The 18,267-nt window shown below is 50.4% G+C and overlaps 1 protein-coding gene across 2 annotated transcripts in view; it reads left to right on the top strand.

Annotated features, from left to right (window-relative positions):
- dvl1a (dishevelled segment polarity protein 1a) overlaps positions 1-15,693 on the top strand; it is a 53,391-nt gene extending 37,698 nt beyond the window's left edge. Inside the window, exons 13-16 of one of the 2 annotated variants that reach the window (XM_029622219.2) lie at positions 5,276-5,443; positions 6,037-6,255; positions 10,879-10,916; positions 12,229-12,277. In XM_029622219.2, coding sequence (XP_029478079.1) covers positions 5,276-5,443; positions 6,037-6,255; positions 10,879-10,883 — 392 coding nt within the window. In that variant the 3' untranslated portion in view covers positions 10,884-10,916; positions 12,229-12,277. Of the gene's footprint in view, positions 1-5,275; positions 5,444-6,036; positions 6,256-10,878; positions 10,917-12,228 lie in introns of both variants that reach the window. The other variant, XM_029622218.2, reaches the window with a different exon arrangement.
- Positions 15,694-18,267: the final 2,574 nt, after the last annotated feature.

The following is an 18,267-nucleotide window of genomic DNA, read 5'->3' as shown; positions in this document are numbered from 1 at the left end:
GGACAGCGATCACTCACCTCGGATTAGACTAAGAGTTTCTGGATATCAGGACAGTGATCACTCACCTCGGATTAGACGAAGAGTTTCTGGATATCAGGACAGCGATCACTCACCTCGGATTAGACTAAGGGCTTCTGGATATCAGGACAGCGATCACTCACCTCGGATTAGACTAAGGGCTTCTGGATATCAGGACAGCGATCACTCACCTCGGATTAGACTAAGAGTTTCTGGATATCAGGACAGCGATCACTCACCTCGGATTAGACTAAGAGTTTCTGGATATCAGGACAGCGATCACTCACCTCGGATTAGACTAAGAGTTTCTGGATATCAGGACAGCGATCACTCACCTCGGATTAGACTAAGAGTTTCTGGATATCAGGACAGTGATCACTCACCTCGGATTAGACGAAGAGTTTCTGGATATCAGGACAGCGATCACTCACCTCGGATTAGACTAAGATTTTTTCTACAACAAGCAGGACACACAAGACATTCTCCAAACACCCGACAGGGCCGACATCCCTGTTATTTGCAAGAGGAAGCGATGCAGAAACAGAGGACAAAGAGCCAGATGCCTCGTGAGGACCCGGAGAAGGCGAGTGGGAAAGCTGCCGTTACCGTTAATACTACTCGCCAACGTGCAATCATTGGACAATAAACTAGATGAGGTACGATCACGAATATCCTACCAACGGGACATCAAAAACTGTAATATCCTATGTTTCACGGAATCGTGGCTGAATGACGACATGGATATTCAGCTAGCGGGATACACGCTGCACCGGCAAGATAGAACAGCACACTCCGGTACGACGAGGGGGGGGGGGGGGGCAGTCTGTGCATATTTGTAAACAACAGCTGGTGCATGAAATCTAAGGAAGTCTCTAGATTTTGCCCACCTGAAGTAGAGTATATTGGGATAAATTGCAGCCCACACTACTTGCCTAGAGAGTTTTCAGCTATACTTTTCGTGGCTGTTTATTTACCACCACATACAGATGCTGGCACTAAGACTGCACTCAGTCAGCTGTATAAGGAAATAAGCAAACAGGAAACCACTCACCCAGAGGCGGCGCTAATAGTGGCCGGAGACTTTAATGCAGGGAAACTTAAATCAGTTCTACCAAATTTCTATCAACATGTTAAATGTGCAACCAGAGGGAAAAAAATCTAGATCACCTGTACTCTACACACAGAGACGTGTACAGAGCTCTCCCTCGCCCTCCATTTTGTAAATCCGACCACAACTATCCTCCTGATTCCTGCTTATAAGCAAAAATTAGAGCAGGAAGCACCAGTGACTCGGTCTATAAAAAAAGTGGTCAGATGAAGCAGATGCTAAACTACTTGACTGTTTTGCTATCACAGACTGGAACATGTTCCGGGATTCTTCCGATGGCATTGAGGAGTACACCACACGGCTTTATCAATAAGTACATCGAGGACGTCGTCCCCACAGTGACGTACGTACATACCCCAACCAGAAGCCATGGCAACATTCGCACTGAGCTAAAGGATAGAGCTGCTGCTTTCAAGGTGCGGGACTCTAACCCGGAAGCTTACAAGAAATCCTGCTATGCCCTGCGACGAACCATCAAACAGGCAAAGCGTCAATACAGGGCTAAGATTGAATCATACTACACCGGCTCCGACGCTCGTTTTTTGTGACAGGGCTTGCAAACTATTACAGGCCACAAAGGGAAGCACAGCTGCGAGCTGCCCAGTGACACGAGCCTACCAGACGAGCTAAATCACTTCTATGCTCACTTCGAGGCCAGCAACACTTAGGCATGAATGAGAGCATCAGCTGTTCCGGATGACTGTGTGATCACGCTCTCCGTAGTCGATGTGAGTAAGACCTTTAAACAGGTCAACATACACAAGGCTGCGGAGCCAGACGGATTACTAGGACATGTGCTCCGCGCAGGTGTCTTCACTGACATTTTCAACATGTCCCTGATTGAGTCTGTAACTCCAACATGTTTCAAGCAGACCACCATAGTCCCTGTGCCCAAGAACACAAAGGCAACCTGCCTGTAACGGCTGTTGGAAGGAGAGGACCAAGGTGCAGCGTGCTATGTGTCCATATTTATTTAATGAACACAGAAATAACAAAGAGAACGACCGAAACAGTTCTGGCTGGTGCAGACACACAACAGAAAACAAGCACCCACCACTCAAAATAGGAAAACAGGCTACCTAAGTATGGTTCTCATTCAGAGACAACGATTGCCAGCTGCCTCTGATTGGGAACCATACCAGGCCAAACACATAGAGATATAAAACATAGAATACAAAACATAGAATGCCCACCCCAACTCACGCCCTGACCAAACTAAAATAGAGACATAAAAAAGGAACTAAGGTCAGGACGTGACAGTACCCCCCCCCCCAAAGGTGCGGACTCCGGCTGCACTAAACCCATAGGGGAGGGTCTGTCCGCGGTGGCGGCTCTGGCGCGGGACGTGGACCCCACTCCACCATAGTCTTGGCCCACTTAAGTGACGCCTTCGGAGCGGCGACCCTCGCCGCCGACCTCGGACTGGGGACCCTTGCAGTGGGCCCCGAATAGACGGGAGACTACGGCAGCGCCGGACAGGCGGGAGACACCGGTAGCTCCGGAGTGAAGGGCGACTCTGGCAGCGCAGGAGTGAAGGGCGGCTCTGGCAGCTCCTGACTGACGGGCGGCTCTGGCAGCTCCTGACTGACGGGCGGCTCTGGCAGCTCCTGACAGACGGGCGGCTCTGGCAGCTCCTGACAGACGGGCGGTTCTGGCAGCTCCTGACAGACGGGCGGCTCTGGCAGCTCCTGACAGACGGGCGGCTCTGGCAGCTCCTGACAGACGGGCGGCTCTGGCAGCTCCTGACAGACGGGCGGTTCTGGCAACTCCTGACAGACGGGCGGCTCTGGCAGCTCCTGACAGACGGGCGGCTCTGGCAGCTCCTGACAGACGGGAGGCTCTGGCAGCTCCTGACAGACGGGCGGCTCTGGCAGCTCCGGATAGGAGGGAGACTCTGGAAGCGCCGGACAGGCGGGAGAACCTAGAGGGAGGAGACGGAGAGACAGCCTGGTGCGTGGGGCTGCCACAGGACCCACCAGGCTGGGGAAACCTACAGGAGGCCTGGTGCGTGTAGGAGGCACCGGATGGACTGGGCTGTGGGGGAGCTCTGGTGCGCAGCCTTGGCACCACTCCTCCAGGCTGGATGACCACTTTAGCCCGGGACCTTCCAGAGTGCAGGCACAGATTGAACCGGCTGCACCCTCCTAGCGCCCCGGAGTGCCGGCGCAGGATACCCTGGGCCGAAACGGCGTACCGGAGACCAAACACGCTGGGCCGATACAATACGCCCTGGCTGGATGCCCACTCTCGCATGGCACTTGCAGGGGGCTGGGATGTAGCGCACCGGGCTAAGAACGCGTACTGGAGACACCGTGCGCTTGACCTCATAACACGGTGCCTGACCAGTACGACGCCCGCCACGGTATGCACGGGGAGTTGGCTCAGGTCTCCAACCTGACTCTGCTACACTCCCCGTGTGCCCCCTCCCAAAAAGAAATTGGGGGCTGCCTCTCGTGCCTGTTGCGCTGCCTTGCCTCATACCGCCGCCACTCAGCTTTCGCTGCCTCCAGCTCTGCGATATTCCCCAGCCTGTGCCCAGGGTCCCTTGCCGTCCAATATCTCCTCCCAAGTTCAGGAGTCCAGAACCGTCTGCTCCTAGTTACCACGCTGCTTGGTCCTTTCTTGGTGGGTGATTCTGTAACGGCTGTTGGAAGGAGAGGACCAAGGTGCACCGTGGTATGTGTCCATATTTATTTAATGAACACAGAAATAACAAAAAGTGCTTTGAAAGGCTGGTAATGGCTCACATCAACACCATTATCCCAGAAACTCTAGACCCGCTCCAATTTGCATACGGCCCAAACAGATCCACAGATGAAGCAATCTCTATTGCACTCCACATTGCCCTTTCCCACCTGGACAAAAGGAACACTTATGTGAGAATGCTATTCATTGACGACAGCTTAGCGTTCAACACCATAGTACCTTCAAAGCTCATCACTAAGCTAAGGATCCTGGAACTAATCACCTCCCTCTGCAACTGGATCCTGGACTTCCTGACGGGCCGCCCCCAGGTGGTGAGGGTAGGTAGCAACACATCTGCCACGCTGATCCTCAACACTGGAACTCCCCAGGGGTGCATGCTCAGTCCCCTCCTGTACTCCCTGTTCATCCACGACTGCATGGCCAAGCACGACTCCAACACCATCATTAAGTTTGCAGACGACACAACAGTGGTAGGCCTGATCACCGACAATGACGAGACAGCCTATCGGGAGGAGGTCAGAGACCTGGCCGGGTGGTGCCAGAATAACAACCTATCCCTCAACGTAACCAAGATTAAGGAGATGATTGTGGACTACAGGTAAAGGAGGACCGAGCACGCCCCGATTCTCATCGACGGGGCTGTAGTGGAGCAGGTTGAGAGCTTCAAGTTCCTTGGTGTCCACATCAACAACAAACTCGAATCGTCCAAACACACCAAGACAGTCGTGAAGAAGGCAAGACAAAGCCTATTCCCCCTCAGGAAACTAAAAAGATTTGGCATTGGTTCCTGAGATTCTCAGAAGGTTCTACAGCTGCACCATCGAGAGCATCCAGCAAATACTACCCTTACTGTTAGTGAAACTGTGACGTCTGTGCAATACATTTTCTTGATATTGGCGACATCACATCAATCAATGTAAGTAGATGTTGTGTGGTTAGTGCTATCAATATTATAGTACAATAGAATCATATTGTCACGCTGGTATAAAGGATGTTGCAGACAGGCGCAGGAATACACAATAGGGGTTTTTAATACACCCAACACAAACACGTATACAAAACACTGGGCTGTACCCAAACAAAAGAGAGAGGGTAAACCTTGATGAACGACACGGAACGATACCCGTAATACACAATCTATAAAGCACGCAGCATAACAGCTGCACCAACACATAGGTACTCACACGACCAACGGACATGGGAACAATAATAGACAGCCCAATGGACATGGGAACAATAATCGACAGTCCAATGGACATGGGAACAATAATCGACAGCCCAATGGACATGGGAACAATAATCGACAGCCCAATGGGGAAACAAAAGGCACATTTATGCAAGTACTAATCAGTCGGAGTAGGGGACAGGTGTGCGTAATGAAATCTGTTTGCTGTTGTAGTGCAGACTACAGTCTTCTTGACCAGTGTGTTGTTGCTGTGCCAGGTGCTGACGTGGTGGACTGGCTCTACTCGAGGGTGGAGGGCTTCAAGGACAGGAGAGATGCTAGGAAGTATGCCAGCAGTCTGCTGAAACATGGCTACCTGAGACACACCGTCAACAAGATCACCTTCTCAGAGCAGTGCTACTACACCTTCGGAGACCTCTGCCAAAGTACTGACACTGAGCCACTTTGGCAAGAATATATTATGTACTGTATATTATTATTACAGGTGTATTATACCTGTGTTAAATGTACTGTAGAGACCAATTGCAGTGTTTTTATTTACCTGTCGTGAGATGGACGACCTCACAATAGATGTCACTAACTCTGTCTGTCTGTCTGTCTGTCTGTCTGTCTGTCTGTCTGTCTGTCTGTCTGTCTGTCTGTCTGTCTGTCTGTCTGTCGCTCTCTGTCTGTCGCTCTCTGTCGCTCTCTCTCTCTCTGTCTGTCTGTCTGTCGCTCTCTGTCTGTCTGTCTGTCTGTCTGTCTGTCTGTCTGTCTGTCTGTCTGTCTGTCTGTCTGTCTGTCTGTCGCTCTCTGTCTGTCTGTCTGTCTGTCTGTCTGTCTGTCTGTCTGTCTGTCTGTCTGTCTGTCTGTCTGTCTGTCTGTCTGTCTGTCTGTCTGTCTGTCTGTCTGTCTGTCTGTCTGTCTGTCTGTCTGTCTGTCTGTCTGTCTGTCTGTGTCTGTCTGTTGCTCTCTGTCTGTCTGTCTGTCTGTCTGTCTGTCTGTCTGTCTGTCTGTCTCTCTCTCTTTCTCTCACCAGACATGGCGTCTCTCAACCTAAATGAGGGTTCCAGTGGTGGGGGCTCTGAGCAGGACACCCTGGCCCCCCTCCCTCCCCCTGCCACCAACCCATGGCCCCTGGGGGGCCAGCCGTTCCCCTGCCCTCCCTTCCCCTCCGCCCCTCCAGGCTTCCCACCAGGCTACTCAGACCCCTGCCAAAGTTTCCACAGTGGGAGTGCAGGCAGCCACAACAGTGAGGGTGAGTCTGCAAGGCTACTAACACTAGCATCCTTATCAATAAAAACTTGATTTGTTTTTATTGATATTTTAGAGGAATCGTCACATGACATTATGGCTGTGACTATTCATGACAGCTAATGTCAACTGTTGACAAAGTATTGTATTTAAATTCCATAAGGCATGTGCCTGTTAAACTTAGCCTGCTTGCCCTGCCGGGAAATGAAGTTGACACACACACAGACACATATTTACTTGATAGAGTGTGTTCTTAAATGGTCTTATATTGTCAATGTCGATCATGATTCAACATGGTTCATGCAGGGGACAGCTCTTCAGTACTGGCTGTGTAAACTAAGGACCTTATCTGCTTATGGCTGATTTATGCATGAACATTTCAACTGAGGTCCCAGTCTCCCATCAATATTGACTGAGCCCATGTTTGATAGCAACATTAGACAGTAGAGTGCTCTGTTGCTGCTGCACTGTTTGTAATTGTGCCGACAGAGCACCGCACTGAGGGAGAGTGGAATCAGGCTGGTGTGGTAATTAGTCAATATGGAGGATAGTTTCTCGTCTGTTTTACACGTGTCATCATAGTGCTCTTCAGTCTGATTTCCCAGCTTCTGTTCAAATCACCAAGAAATCAATCACCCAGACGTTGTTATTCCCATTGCATTCCATCCTTATTGTTCTGGAGTGTTCTGAGTGGCGGAGAGGTTTGATACAGTAATGATACAGAGGAGGGACCAGGATGAACTCTCAGTAGGACTGTTGTAGGACTGGGGCTATGTTTACATCTCTTATTTATCTTTTCTATAAATTGTTTTGATTGACATTTTTTTATTTGGCAATTCCAAGTGGGTGTGCGTGTGCGTGTGTATGTGTGTTTTCCATGAGTAGAACAGTATCTGAGGACATTTTCTAACTCATGGTTCAGTGAGAGAGCTGTACAGGTTAGGACACAGTTGGACCAGAACAGGATGGGGATAGACTTCACTAGATGTAGGTAGACAGGTTAGGCTGGGCTGGGAGGTGACAGTAAGTAGACAGGTTAGGCTGGGCTGGGAGGTGACAGTAAGTAGACAGGTTAGGCTGGGCTGGGAGGTGACAGTAAGTAGACAGGTTAGGCTGGGCTGGGAGGTGACAGGTTAGGCTGGGCTGGGAGGTGACAGTAAGTAGACAGGTTAGGCTGGGCTGGGAGGTGACAGTAAGTAGACAGGTTAGGCTGGGCTGGGAGGTGACAGTAAGTAGACAGGTTAGGGTGGGCAGGGGGCTGGGAGGTGACAGTAAGTAGACTGGGTAAGACAGGTTAGGCTGGGCTGGGAGGTGACAGTAAGTAGACAGGTTAGGCTGGGCTGGGAGGTGACAGTAAGTAGGCAGGTTAGGCTGGGCTGGGAGGTGACAGTAAGTAGACTGGTTAGGCTGGGCTGGGAGGTGACAGTAAGTAGACTGGGTTAGACTGGTTAGGCTGGGCTGGGAGGTGACAGTAAGTAGACTGGTTAGGCTGGGCTGGGAGGTGACAGCAGTAGACAGGTTAGGCTGGGCTGGGAAGTGACAGAAAGTAGACTGGGTTAGACAGGTTAGGCTGGGCTGGGAGGTGACAGTAAGTAGACTGGGTAAGACAGGTTAGGCTGGGCTGGGAGGTGACAGCAGTAGACAGGTTAGGCTGGGCTGGGAGGTGACAGTAAGTAGACTGGGTTAGACAGGTTAGGCTGGGCTGGGAGGTGACAGTAAGTAGACTGGGTAAGACAGGTTAGGCTGGGCTGAGAGGTGACAGCAATAGAGAGGTTAGGCTGGGCTGGGAGGTGACAGTAAGTAGACTGGGTTAGAAAGGTTAGGCTGGGAGGTGACAGCAGTAGACAGGTTAGGCTGGGCTGGGAGGTGACAGCAGTAGACAGGTTAGGCTGGGCTGGGAGGTGACAGCAAGTAGACTGGTTAGGCTGGGAGTTGACAGTATGTAGACAGGTTAGGTTGGGCTGGGAGGTGACAGTAAGTAGACTGGTTAGGCTGGGCTGGGAGGTGACAGTAAGTAGACTGGTTAGGCTGGGCTGGGAGGTGACAGTAAGTAGAGCGGTTAGGCTAGGCTGGGAGGTGACAATAAGTAGACTGGTTAGGCTGGGAGGTGACAGTATGTAGACAGGTTAGGCTGGGCTGGGAGGTGACAGTATGTCGACAGGTTAGGCTGGGCTGGGAGGTGACAGTAAGTAGACAGGTTAGGCTGGGCTGGGAGGTGACAGTAAGTAGACAGGTTAGGCTGGGCTGGGAGGTGACAGTATGTCGACAGGTTAGGCTGGGCTGGGAGGTGACAGTAAGTAGACAGGTTAGGCTGGGCTGGGAGGTGACAGTAAGTAGACAGGTTAGGCTGGGCTGGGAGGTGATAATAAGTAGACTGGGTTAGACAGGTTAGGCTGGGCTGGGAGGTGACAGTAAGTAGACTGGGTAAGACAGGTTAGGCTGGGCTGAGAGGTGACAGAAATAGACAGGTTAGGCTGGGCTGGGAGGTGACAGTAAGTAGACTGGGTAAGACAGGTTAGGCTGGGCTGGGAGGTGACAGAAGTAGACAGGTTAGGCTGGGCTGGGAGGTGACAGCAGTAGACAGGTTAGGCTGGGCTGGGAGGTGACAGTAAGTAGACAGGTTAGGCTGGGCTGGGAGGTGACAGTAAGTAGACTGGGTAGAAGACAGGTTAGGCTGGGCTGGGGGAGGTGACAGTGACAGCAGTGACAGAAAGACAGGTTAGGCTGGGCTGGGAGGTGACAGTAGAGTAGACTGGGCTGGGAGGTTAGACAGGTTAGGCTGGGCTGGGCTGGGTGAGGCTGGGCTGGGAGTAGACTGGGTAAGACAGGTTAGGCTGGGCTGGGAGGTGACAGCAGTAGACAGGTTAGGCTGGGCTGGGAGGTGACAGTAAGTAGACTGGGTTAGACTGGGAGGTTAGACAGGTTAGGCTGGGCTGGGAGGTGACAGTAGAAGGTTAGGCTGGGTAAGACAGGTTAGGTTGGGCTGGGAGGTGACAGTAAGTAGACTGGTTTGGGCTGGGCTGGGAGGTGACAGTAAGTAGACTGGTTAGGCTGGGCTGGGAGGTGACAGTAAGTAGACCGGTTAGGCTGGGCTGGGAGGTGACAATAAGTAGACTGGTTAGGCTGGTTAGGTGACAGCTGGGAGGTGACAGTAAGTAGACAGGTTAGGCTGGGCTGGGAGGTGACAGTAGGTTAGGCTGGGCTGGGAGGTGACAGGTTAGGCTGGGCTGGGAGGTGACAGTAAGTAGACAGGTTAGGCTGGGCTGGGAGGTGACAGTAGACTGGTCGACAGTTAGACTGGGCTGGGAGGTGACAGTAGACAGGTTAGGCTGGGCTGGGAGGTGACAGTAAGTAGACAGGTTAGGCTGGGCTGGGAGGTGACAGTAAGTAGACAGGTTAGGCTGGGAGGTGCTGTAGAGAGGTGAGGCTGGGCTGGGAGGTGTAAGACAGGTTAGGCTGGGCTGGGACTGGGTAAGACAGGTTAGGCTGGGCTGGGAGGTGACAGCAATAGACAGGTTAGGCTGGGCTGGGAGGTGACAGTAAGTAGACTGGGTTAGACAGGTTAGGCTGGGCTGGGAGGTGACAGTAAGTAGACAGGTTAGGCTGGGCTGGGAGGTGACAGCAGTAGACAGGTTAGGCTGGGCTGGGAGGTGACAGCAAGTAGACTGGTTAGGCTGGGAGTTGACAGTAAGAAGACTGGTTAGGCTGGGCTGGGAGGTGACAGTAAGTAGACTGGTTAGGCTGGGCTGGGAGGTGACAGTAAGTAGACTGGTTAGGCTGGGCTGGGAGGTGACAGTAAGTAGACCGGTTAGGCTGGGCTGGGAGGTGACAATAAGTAGACTGGTTAGGCTGGGAGGTGACAGTATGTAGACAGGTTAGGCTGGGCTGGGAGGTGACAGTATGTCGACAGGTTAGGCTGGGCTGGGAGGTGACAGTAAGTAGACAGGTTAGGCTGGGCTGGGAGGTGACAGGTTAGGCTGGGCTGGGAGGTGACAGTAGAGTAAGACAGGTTAGGCTGGGCTGGGAGGTGACAGTATGTAAGACAGGTTAGGCTGGGCTGGGAGGTGACAGTAGAGAGGACAGGTTAGGCTGGGCTGGGGAGGTGACAGTGACAGCAGTAGACAGGTTAGGCTGGGCTGGGAGGTGATAGGCTGGGCTGGGAGGTGACAGCAAGTAGACTGGGCTGGGAGTTGACAGGTTAGGCTGGGCTGGGAGGTGACAGTAAGTAGACTGGTAGGCTGGGCTGGGAGGTGACAGTAAGTAGACAGGTTAGGCTGGGCTGAGAGGTGACAGCAATAGACAGGTTAGGCTGGGCTGGGAGGTGACAGTAAGTAGACTGGGTAAGACAGGTTAGGCTGGGCTGGGAGGTGACAGCAGTAGACTGGGTTTAGACAGGTTAGGCTGGGAGGTGACAGCAGTAGACTGGGTTAGACAGGTTAGGCTGGGCTGGGAGGTGACAGCAGTAGACTGGGTTTAGACAGGTTAGGCTGGGAGGTGACAGCAGTAGACTGGGTTAGACAGGTTAGGCTGGGAGGTGACAGCAGTAGACTGGGTTTAGACAGGTTAGGCTGGGCTGGGAGGTGTGTGTAACTCTGTTGTTCCCTCTGTTTCTGTTGGGCAACGGTAGACTGATGGACCAGGTAGTCTCAGGACTCTGGGGAACCGGTAAGCTAACAGCTAACCCACTCTCTGGTACCTCTCTCCTTCTCCTTTTTATCTATCTCTCTCAATCCATCACTATACATTTTATCTTGCCTTAATTCTTGCCCTTTGCACTCTCCCTTCTCTACGTCTCAATTTCTTCCTATCTTTCTCTCTCTATATCTCTTTCTCCTCATACCACAGCTTAAGGTTTTTGTTTTCCCGTGCCTCTCCCTATGTGTTGGAGTATGTTGGTGTCCATTCTGTTTCTGCCCCTGCAGCTGTGTCTGTGTGACTCTCCTGATCGTCGGTTCTCCCTCTCTTGGTCCTGTGCTGCTGTAATCTCAGAATGAGAGGTGCATGATTCAGGGTGATCAAATCAGGCAAAATCTTGCACTATCATTCTCACTGGCAGGGGGCAGTCATGAACCACTTTACCCAGTCCTGTTGTGCTCATTGCTTATCGAAAGGAGGGGGAACATGTTTGATCATGTGATAATAATTATGTAATGTTTACACCTGTATCAATACAATCAATGTGATTTTTCTCTGTACAATTCAACAATGGATTGCTCTTTCCTTTTAAAGCAAATCATAAAAGCCCCATTTGTTTTGATATTATCAATGCAGTATGTTCCAATTTTAAAATGTGTCTTTGATGCAGGTGTATCGTTACATTTGCCTGTGACTGTTGGCAATGAAGGGCCTGATTCAATCAGATCTGCATAGCTGACGTTTTGACGGTGTTTGAGGTGGAGCTGTCAAATCCACAACGGCTCCCGGCATTGTACCTAAAGCGGACATTGCCATTGGCTGCACGGAGTCACAGTAACAAAAATCCCATGCAGCCTCGTTTACAAATTTGAACACTGGAATGTGAGGTGTAATCTACACCTCGATTAGGCTGATAGCAATCCTCATCATTTAATTTCATGATTTTCAATTTGAGCGTCATTACTTCTATATGGCCTGTACTTTGTCATTCTGAACTTCTAACGGGAGTGGGACAGGTATGACTGCCTGAAAATGATCACAAGAGAAGCTTCTCCCTGATATGACAGCTTCAACGCAGTTACACCTACATTACGACACCGCCAAAACATCAGCTATCGGCGGTTAAAGCTTCAACCGATTGAATCTAGGCCTGTAAAGTGGATGAGAATTATAATGAATGTCCAACCTCCATGATTATCATAGCAATGGCAGCCAATTCAGCCAACTGTTCAAAATCAGTAATAAGAAGCTGGTGAGTTGGAGCTGCTGTTGTGTGTCTGGTGTGGTTTAACCAGGTGTGTGGCTGCCCAGCTGACGTGTGTGTCCCTCTCTCCTCTCCTAGGAAGCAGAAGCAGTGGATCCAACCCCAGCGCAGGGACAGGGAAGGGCCCTGATCAAAACTCCTCCTCACAAGTGAAGGGTCACAGGTCCACATGCAGTGAAACTGAGCCAAAGGGGATCAGAGGAGCGAGGCGCCCTTGCGATAAGTCCGCCAGCCAGCAGAGTCATCACAGTCATCACAGCAGCCATGCCCACTCAAGTCACAGCCACGCCCGCTCTGGTTTCAGCCATGCTCAGTCTCACAGGAGTCACTGTCAATCACAGAACAGCCACACATCCTTCATCTACAAACACGCCCCTTTCACCAAGCCTGGGCCCGGCTCGTGTGGCCACAGCGAGCGAAGCCACGCCTCCTCTTATGGCCCCCCCGGCCTGCCCCCCTCATACTGCCTGTCCCGGCTGGCCTCTAAGACCTCCGTCAGCAGCAGCACCCCTCCCGGGGCTCCCCCGGTACGGGGGCTAGGAGCCGTCCCCCCTGAGCTCACAGCTAGCCGCCAGTCCTTCCAGCACGCTATGGGCAATCCCTGTGAGTTCTTTGTTGACATCATGTGACAGACAGGACAGTGCCTTTTAAAAACTTGCTGAGCACAAACAAGCCCCCCCCCCCGTCCTACCGCTCGTCCGTCCCACCTCACCTTCTCTTCTTTACCCCATTTGCTACTGACTATTCCTGGGTTGAGAATGTAGACGCTGGTCCCCTCCGTCCCCATGCTGTCAACAACGGCCCCTCGGATGTCGGAGCAGGGGAGGACAGGAGACAAGAGCACAACAGAACTGAAGAGAGTCCTGCCATCACAAAAACACACAGAGCCTCAGTGTCTGATCAGAACCCCCAGCCAGCTCTTTTGTATTGACGTGACGTGAACAGTTTGTGAAATTGATGTGAGTGGTGTTCAATGTGGTGATCCTTGTGAGCTGCCACAGACAGTCCAGTCCCAAGAGCATGTAGTTACTCTATGTGGAGAACAAGCACCTGCTGTTTGTTGAACCAGACGTCCAAGCCAACTGACTGGGTCTGGATCTCAATCCCCCAGACCCACCCAGACACAGAGCTCTGGAAGAGGGAAGCCTCACTGGAGGCTCTGGACTATGAGTCAGCCTCCTAGAATGTCGCCCTTTACACAAACTTCTACTATTTGGCCAAAACATACCAAAACTCCTGCTCTAACTGACTGACCTGCTATCCGGTCTGCAGGGGGACCGTGACATATTCTAACTAGTCAAAGCTAGCCTCGGCCTATTTCACAGCCCTTGTATTTGTCCAACTAAGGGAGGCACTGTAACCAGTTGTTAGTTTAAACTATAGGCTGCTTATCTGCATGACTATCTCAACTGCTTTAAAAGGAATAGACACATTCATTTTGTTAGATATTTGAAATTTGGGGGTTGGGCCTCTCGCCAAAGGTCTAAAGGAAGAATCCATACACTGGAGAATGTTTGATGTTATTTACGTGATCATGATGTTGCATTGACAGTCAGTGTCATACGTTGTCTCGCTCTATGGCTGACTCATACGTAGACACTCAGTCAGACATCGTTTCCCTCTGTGACTCAGTGGCCAGGATTTGACCACTGTCCTAGCTGTGCTTTGTCCAATGCATCATTATTATTGCAGTCAATGGAGTCCTGACCACAACAGACTCGTGTTGTGAACACATTCGATTTTTAACTGTTTCCACATACACTATACATACAAAAGTATGTGGACACCCCTTCAAATTTGTGGATTCAGCTATTTCAGCCACACCCGTTGCTGGCAGGTGTATACAATCGAGCACACAGCCATGCAATCTCCATAGACAAACGTTGGCAGTAGAATGGCCTTACTGAAGAGCTCAGTGACTTTCAACATGGCACCTTCATAGGATGCCACCTTTCCAACAAGTCAGTGCGTCTGTCCTCGGTTGCAACACTCACTACCAAGTTCCTAACTGCCTCTGGAAGCAACATCAGCACCATAACTGTTCGTCAGGAGCTTCATGAAATGGGTTTCTATGGCCGAGCAGCCGCACACAATCCTAAGATCTCCATGTGCAATGCCAAGTGTCAGCTGGAGTGGTGTAAAACTCACCGCCATTGGACTCTGGAGCAGTGGAAACGCGTTCTCTGGAGTGATGAATCACGCTTCACCATCTGGCAGTCCGACGGACAAATCTGGGTTTGGCGGATGCCAGGAAAACACTATCTGCCCGAATGCATAGTGCCAACTGTAAAGTTTGGTGGAGGAGGAATAATGGTCTGGGGCTGTTTTTCATGGTTCAGGCTAGGCCCCTTAGGCCCCATAGTTCCAGTGAAGGGAAATATTAACGCTACAGCATACTATGTCATTCTAAACGATTCTGTGCTTCCAACTTGGGGGCAACAGTTTGGGGAAGGCCCTTTCCTGTTTCAGCATGACAATGTCCCCGTGCACAAAGTGAGGTCCATACAGAAATGGTTTGTCGAGATCAGTGTGGAAGAACTTGACTGGCCTGCAAAGAACCCTGACCTCAACCCCATCGAAAACCTTTGGGGTGAATTGGAACGCCAACTGCAAGCCAGGCGTAATCTCCCAACATCAGTGCCCGACCTCACTAATGCTCGTGGCGGAATGGAAGCAAGTCCCCGCAGCAATGTTCAAACATCTAGTGGAAAGCCTTCCCAGAAGAGTGGAGGCTGTTATAGCAGGAAAGGGGGGACCAGCTGCATATTAATGCCCATGATTTTGGATTGAGATGTTCGACGAGCAGGTGTCCACACTTTTGGTCATGTAGTGTAGCTGCAAACAGAGTTGCAAACAGTGGCCGTCCACCACAGATCTACTACCTAAAACAGATCTGATCGTCATCAGTTAAAGTCAACAGGGTCTCTTAAAAGTGTTGACTGAAACAGAGATCAGAGTGATAACCAATGCTTCTCACAGTGAGGTGTGCAGTTCTGTACAGTGTAGGAATTTTTCTGTGATATCACCAGATCATTTTTGATGAAATTCCAGCCCTTGATTTGAAAGTCCTTCTTGTTAAGGTTGGTTAATTGGTTAAGCTGTGTTTAAGGCCTAAGATCAAGCTTTAACCGGCGATAGCTGTGCAGCCAATGGCAATGTTCAATTTAGGTATAAATGCCAGGAGCCACTTGTGGATTTGACAAGTCTAACGCAGTTCCACTTCCAACAAACGCTATGCGGATGATGGCTGAAGCAGATCTGATTACAGATTCTGCCATAGAAATGTAAAGGTAGTTTTCGATCGAGCCGACATATGCAATGTTTACCATGAATGTAGTCTCCGCAAACGTGGGAACATTGCCTTTAAAGTCGGCAATGCCTATAACCTGCAATCGAATTGACTCCCGGCCCAAGTCTATCGACAACACAGAAACGGTGTGATGCATAAGACCTTTCTGTCGCAACACTCTGATCATTATTTGAGCACTTTCTCATTCTCTCTCTTCTCTGGCCCTTTGGTATGAAACACTGTTTGCAATCAAAGCTTTGTCTTTCATTTTATTTCTTTACAAAAACAGGAATAAATTGTACATAGAAATGTATTATATATAAGAATAAAAAATATATATGTACAAAGATTTTGTCTGAATTTCTTAAAAAACGACAACGACAACATTGTGAACCGTGCAATTGTTTGGTTGTGGATTTTTTTTGTTTGTTTGCAGAAACCAGTAAAAAGGTTGGTTTGACAACTTTTAACTGTAGTAAATGACGGTAAGTGCTGTACTTATCTAAATGGAAGCCAATATCCATATTAGTTGCATTTACTATATTTAACCAGCAGTAAGAGCCCATACACATAGGCCTACACTATACACTGTGTTTCGATAATGTGGTGTTATTTCTGTCAAGGAAGGGTGGAGTAAGTTCTGTAACGTCTTATTTTACTGTCCTTGCCCTCAAAGCCCTGATGAAGTGATCTGCTTTGATGTTAAATCTACCCGCCTCTGAGTGGAACTTACTGGTACAAACACTGCTGTACTTTCCCTGTGGGCTGATGGTCTGAGGCTGAGGGAGGCTAACACCAGGCCAGAGCAGACCCCGCTCTGACGCCATGAGACCCTGCTGAAATGCTATCTGTCACAGTCACATGAGTGGGAGGATGTGGTGTTTCTAACAGGAAGTGATGTGTCTGCTTGTGGCTCAAGAGGCGACCCCAGATGCAGAGGCGTAGCTTCTACTGTAGACTCACTAGAGCAAGGTTCTCCAGGGCTACAGATCCGAACACGCAATGACTACTATGGCTGTGTTGCACAGCTGGTGGAATCTATTGTGAGAGATGTGGAGTGACTCAGTATGACCCTGTTCGGTGCAAATATCTAAACCCACTATATAAAAAGGCTTTGTTATCTGTGAATAACTACTCCAAACCGCCTAAGCCCATACACTGACTATGAGCAGCTCTTATTTGGTCTACCATACAGTGTTTCAATTTCTCTTTTACAAGCTGTAGTGTTAGGGGTGTACACTACGGCTTTCTGTCTGTGTACGCAAGTGTTGTCTAGAGTGGGAGACGTGGGTGTTTGCTATTGACGTAAGGTTTTTAGGCAGATGAGGTGTTGACATTTGATGTCATGACCTTACATCCTACGCCCCTGTGTGTAGGACGAAGTGGGGGGTGTGAAAGGTAGAAAGAAGATCGAAGACAGATACTTAGAAGCAACACACAAAGGTGCAAATAGTTTACCCCAACAGTTTAACCAGGTTACCCAATGGGATCTAACAATGTCATTGTTTGAGAGTAAGTAATTCCAAAGGATGGGATCTAACAAGATACCTACTGTTAGAGCTCACCCTTCGAAGGTACATACACAAATAGATAGGGAAGTGGTGAGAAAATGTAGCAAATGAAAAAAAAGAGACAGTGACAGGAGAAAAGAAAGTGATAGGAGAAAAGAACCCTAGAATGGCATTACAATGTCTCCAAAGCTGTAATGCTATCCCCAAACCCAACCCTAACCCTAGCTTCATGTCCACATCACGGTTCAACCCCAACCCTAGCCATAACCCTAGCTTCATGTCCACATCACGGTTCAACCCCAACCCTAGCCATATCCCTAGCTTCATGTCCACACCCCGGTTCAACCCTAACCCTAGCTTCATGTCCACATCACGGTTCAACCCCAACCCTAGCCATAACCCTAGCTTCATGTCCACATCACGGTTCAACCCCAACCCTAGCCATATCCCTAGCTTCATGTCCACACCCCGGTTCAACCCCAACCCTAGCTTCATGTCCACATCACGGCACAACCCCAACCCTAGCCATAACCCTAACCTCAACCCTAGCTTCATGTCCACATTACGGCTCAACCCCAACCCTAGCCATATCCCTAGTTCAACCCGGTTCAACCCTAGCTTCATGTCCACATCACGGTTCAACCCCAACCTAGCCATAACCCTAACCTCAACCCTAGCTTCATGTCCACACCCCGGTTCAACCCCAACCCTAGCCATAAACCTAGCTTCATGTCCACACCCCAGTTCAACCCCAACCCTAGCCATAACCCTAGCTTCATGTCCACACCCCGATTCAACCCCAACTCTAGCCATAACCCTAACCTCAACCCTAGCTTCATGTCCACACCCCGGCTCAACCCCAACCCTAGCCATATCCCTAGCTTCATGTCCACACCCCGGTTCAACCCTAGCCATAACCCTAGCTTCATGTCCACACCCCGGTTCAACCCCAACCCTAGCCATATCCCTAGCTTCATGTCCACACCACGGTTCAACCCCAACCCTAGCCATAACCCTAGCTTCATGTCCACACCCCGGTTCAACCCCAACCCTAGCCATAACCCTAGCTTCATGTCCACACCCCGGTTCAACCCCAACCCTAGCCATATCCCTAGCTTCATGTCCACACCCCGGTTCAACCCCAACCCTAGCTTCATGTCCACACCACGGTTCAACCCCAACTCTAGCCATAACCCTAACCTCAACCCTAGCTTCATGTCCACACCCCGGTTCAACCCCAACCCTAGCCATAACCCTAGCTTCATGTCCACACCCCGGTTCAACCCCAACCCTAGCCATATCCCTAGCTTCATGTCC

Source organism: Oncorhynchus nerka, linkage group LG20 (genome assembly GCF_034236695.1).
Source record: "Oncorhynchus nerka isolate Pitt River linkage group LG20, Oner_Uvic_2.0, whole genome shotgun sequence".
NCBI classification, from domain to species: domain Eukaryota; kingdom Metazoa; phylum Chordata; class Actinopteri; order Salmoniformes; family Salmonidae; genus Oncorhynchus; species Oncorhynchus nerka.
The sequence above is the reverse complement of the archived record's forward strand: the minus strand, read 5'-3'. Positions and strand labels throughout refer to the sequence as shown.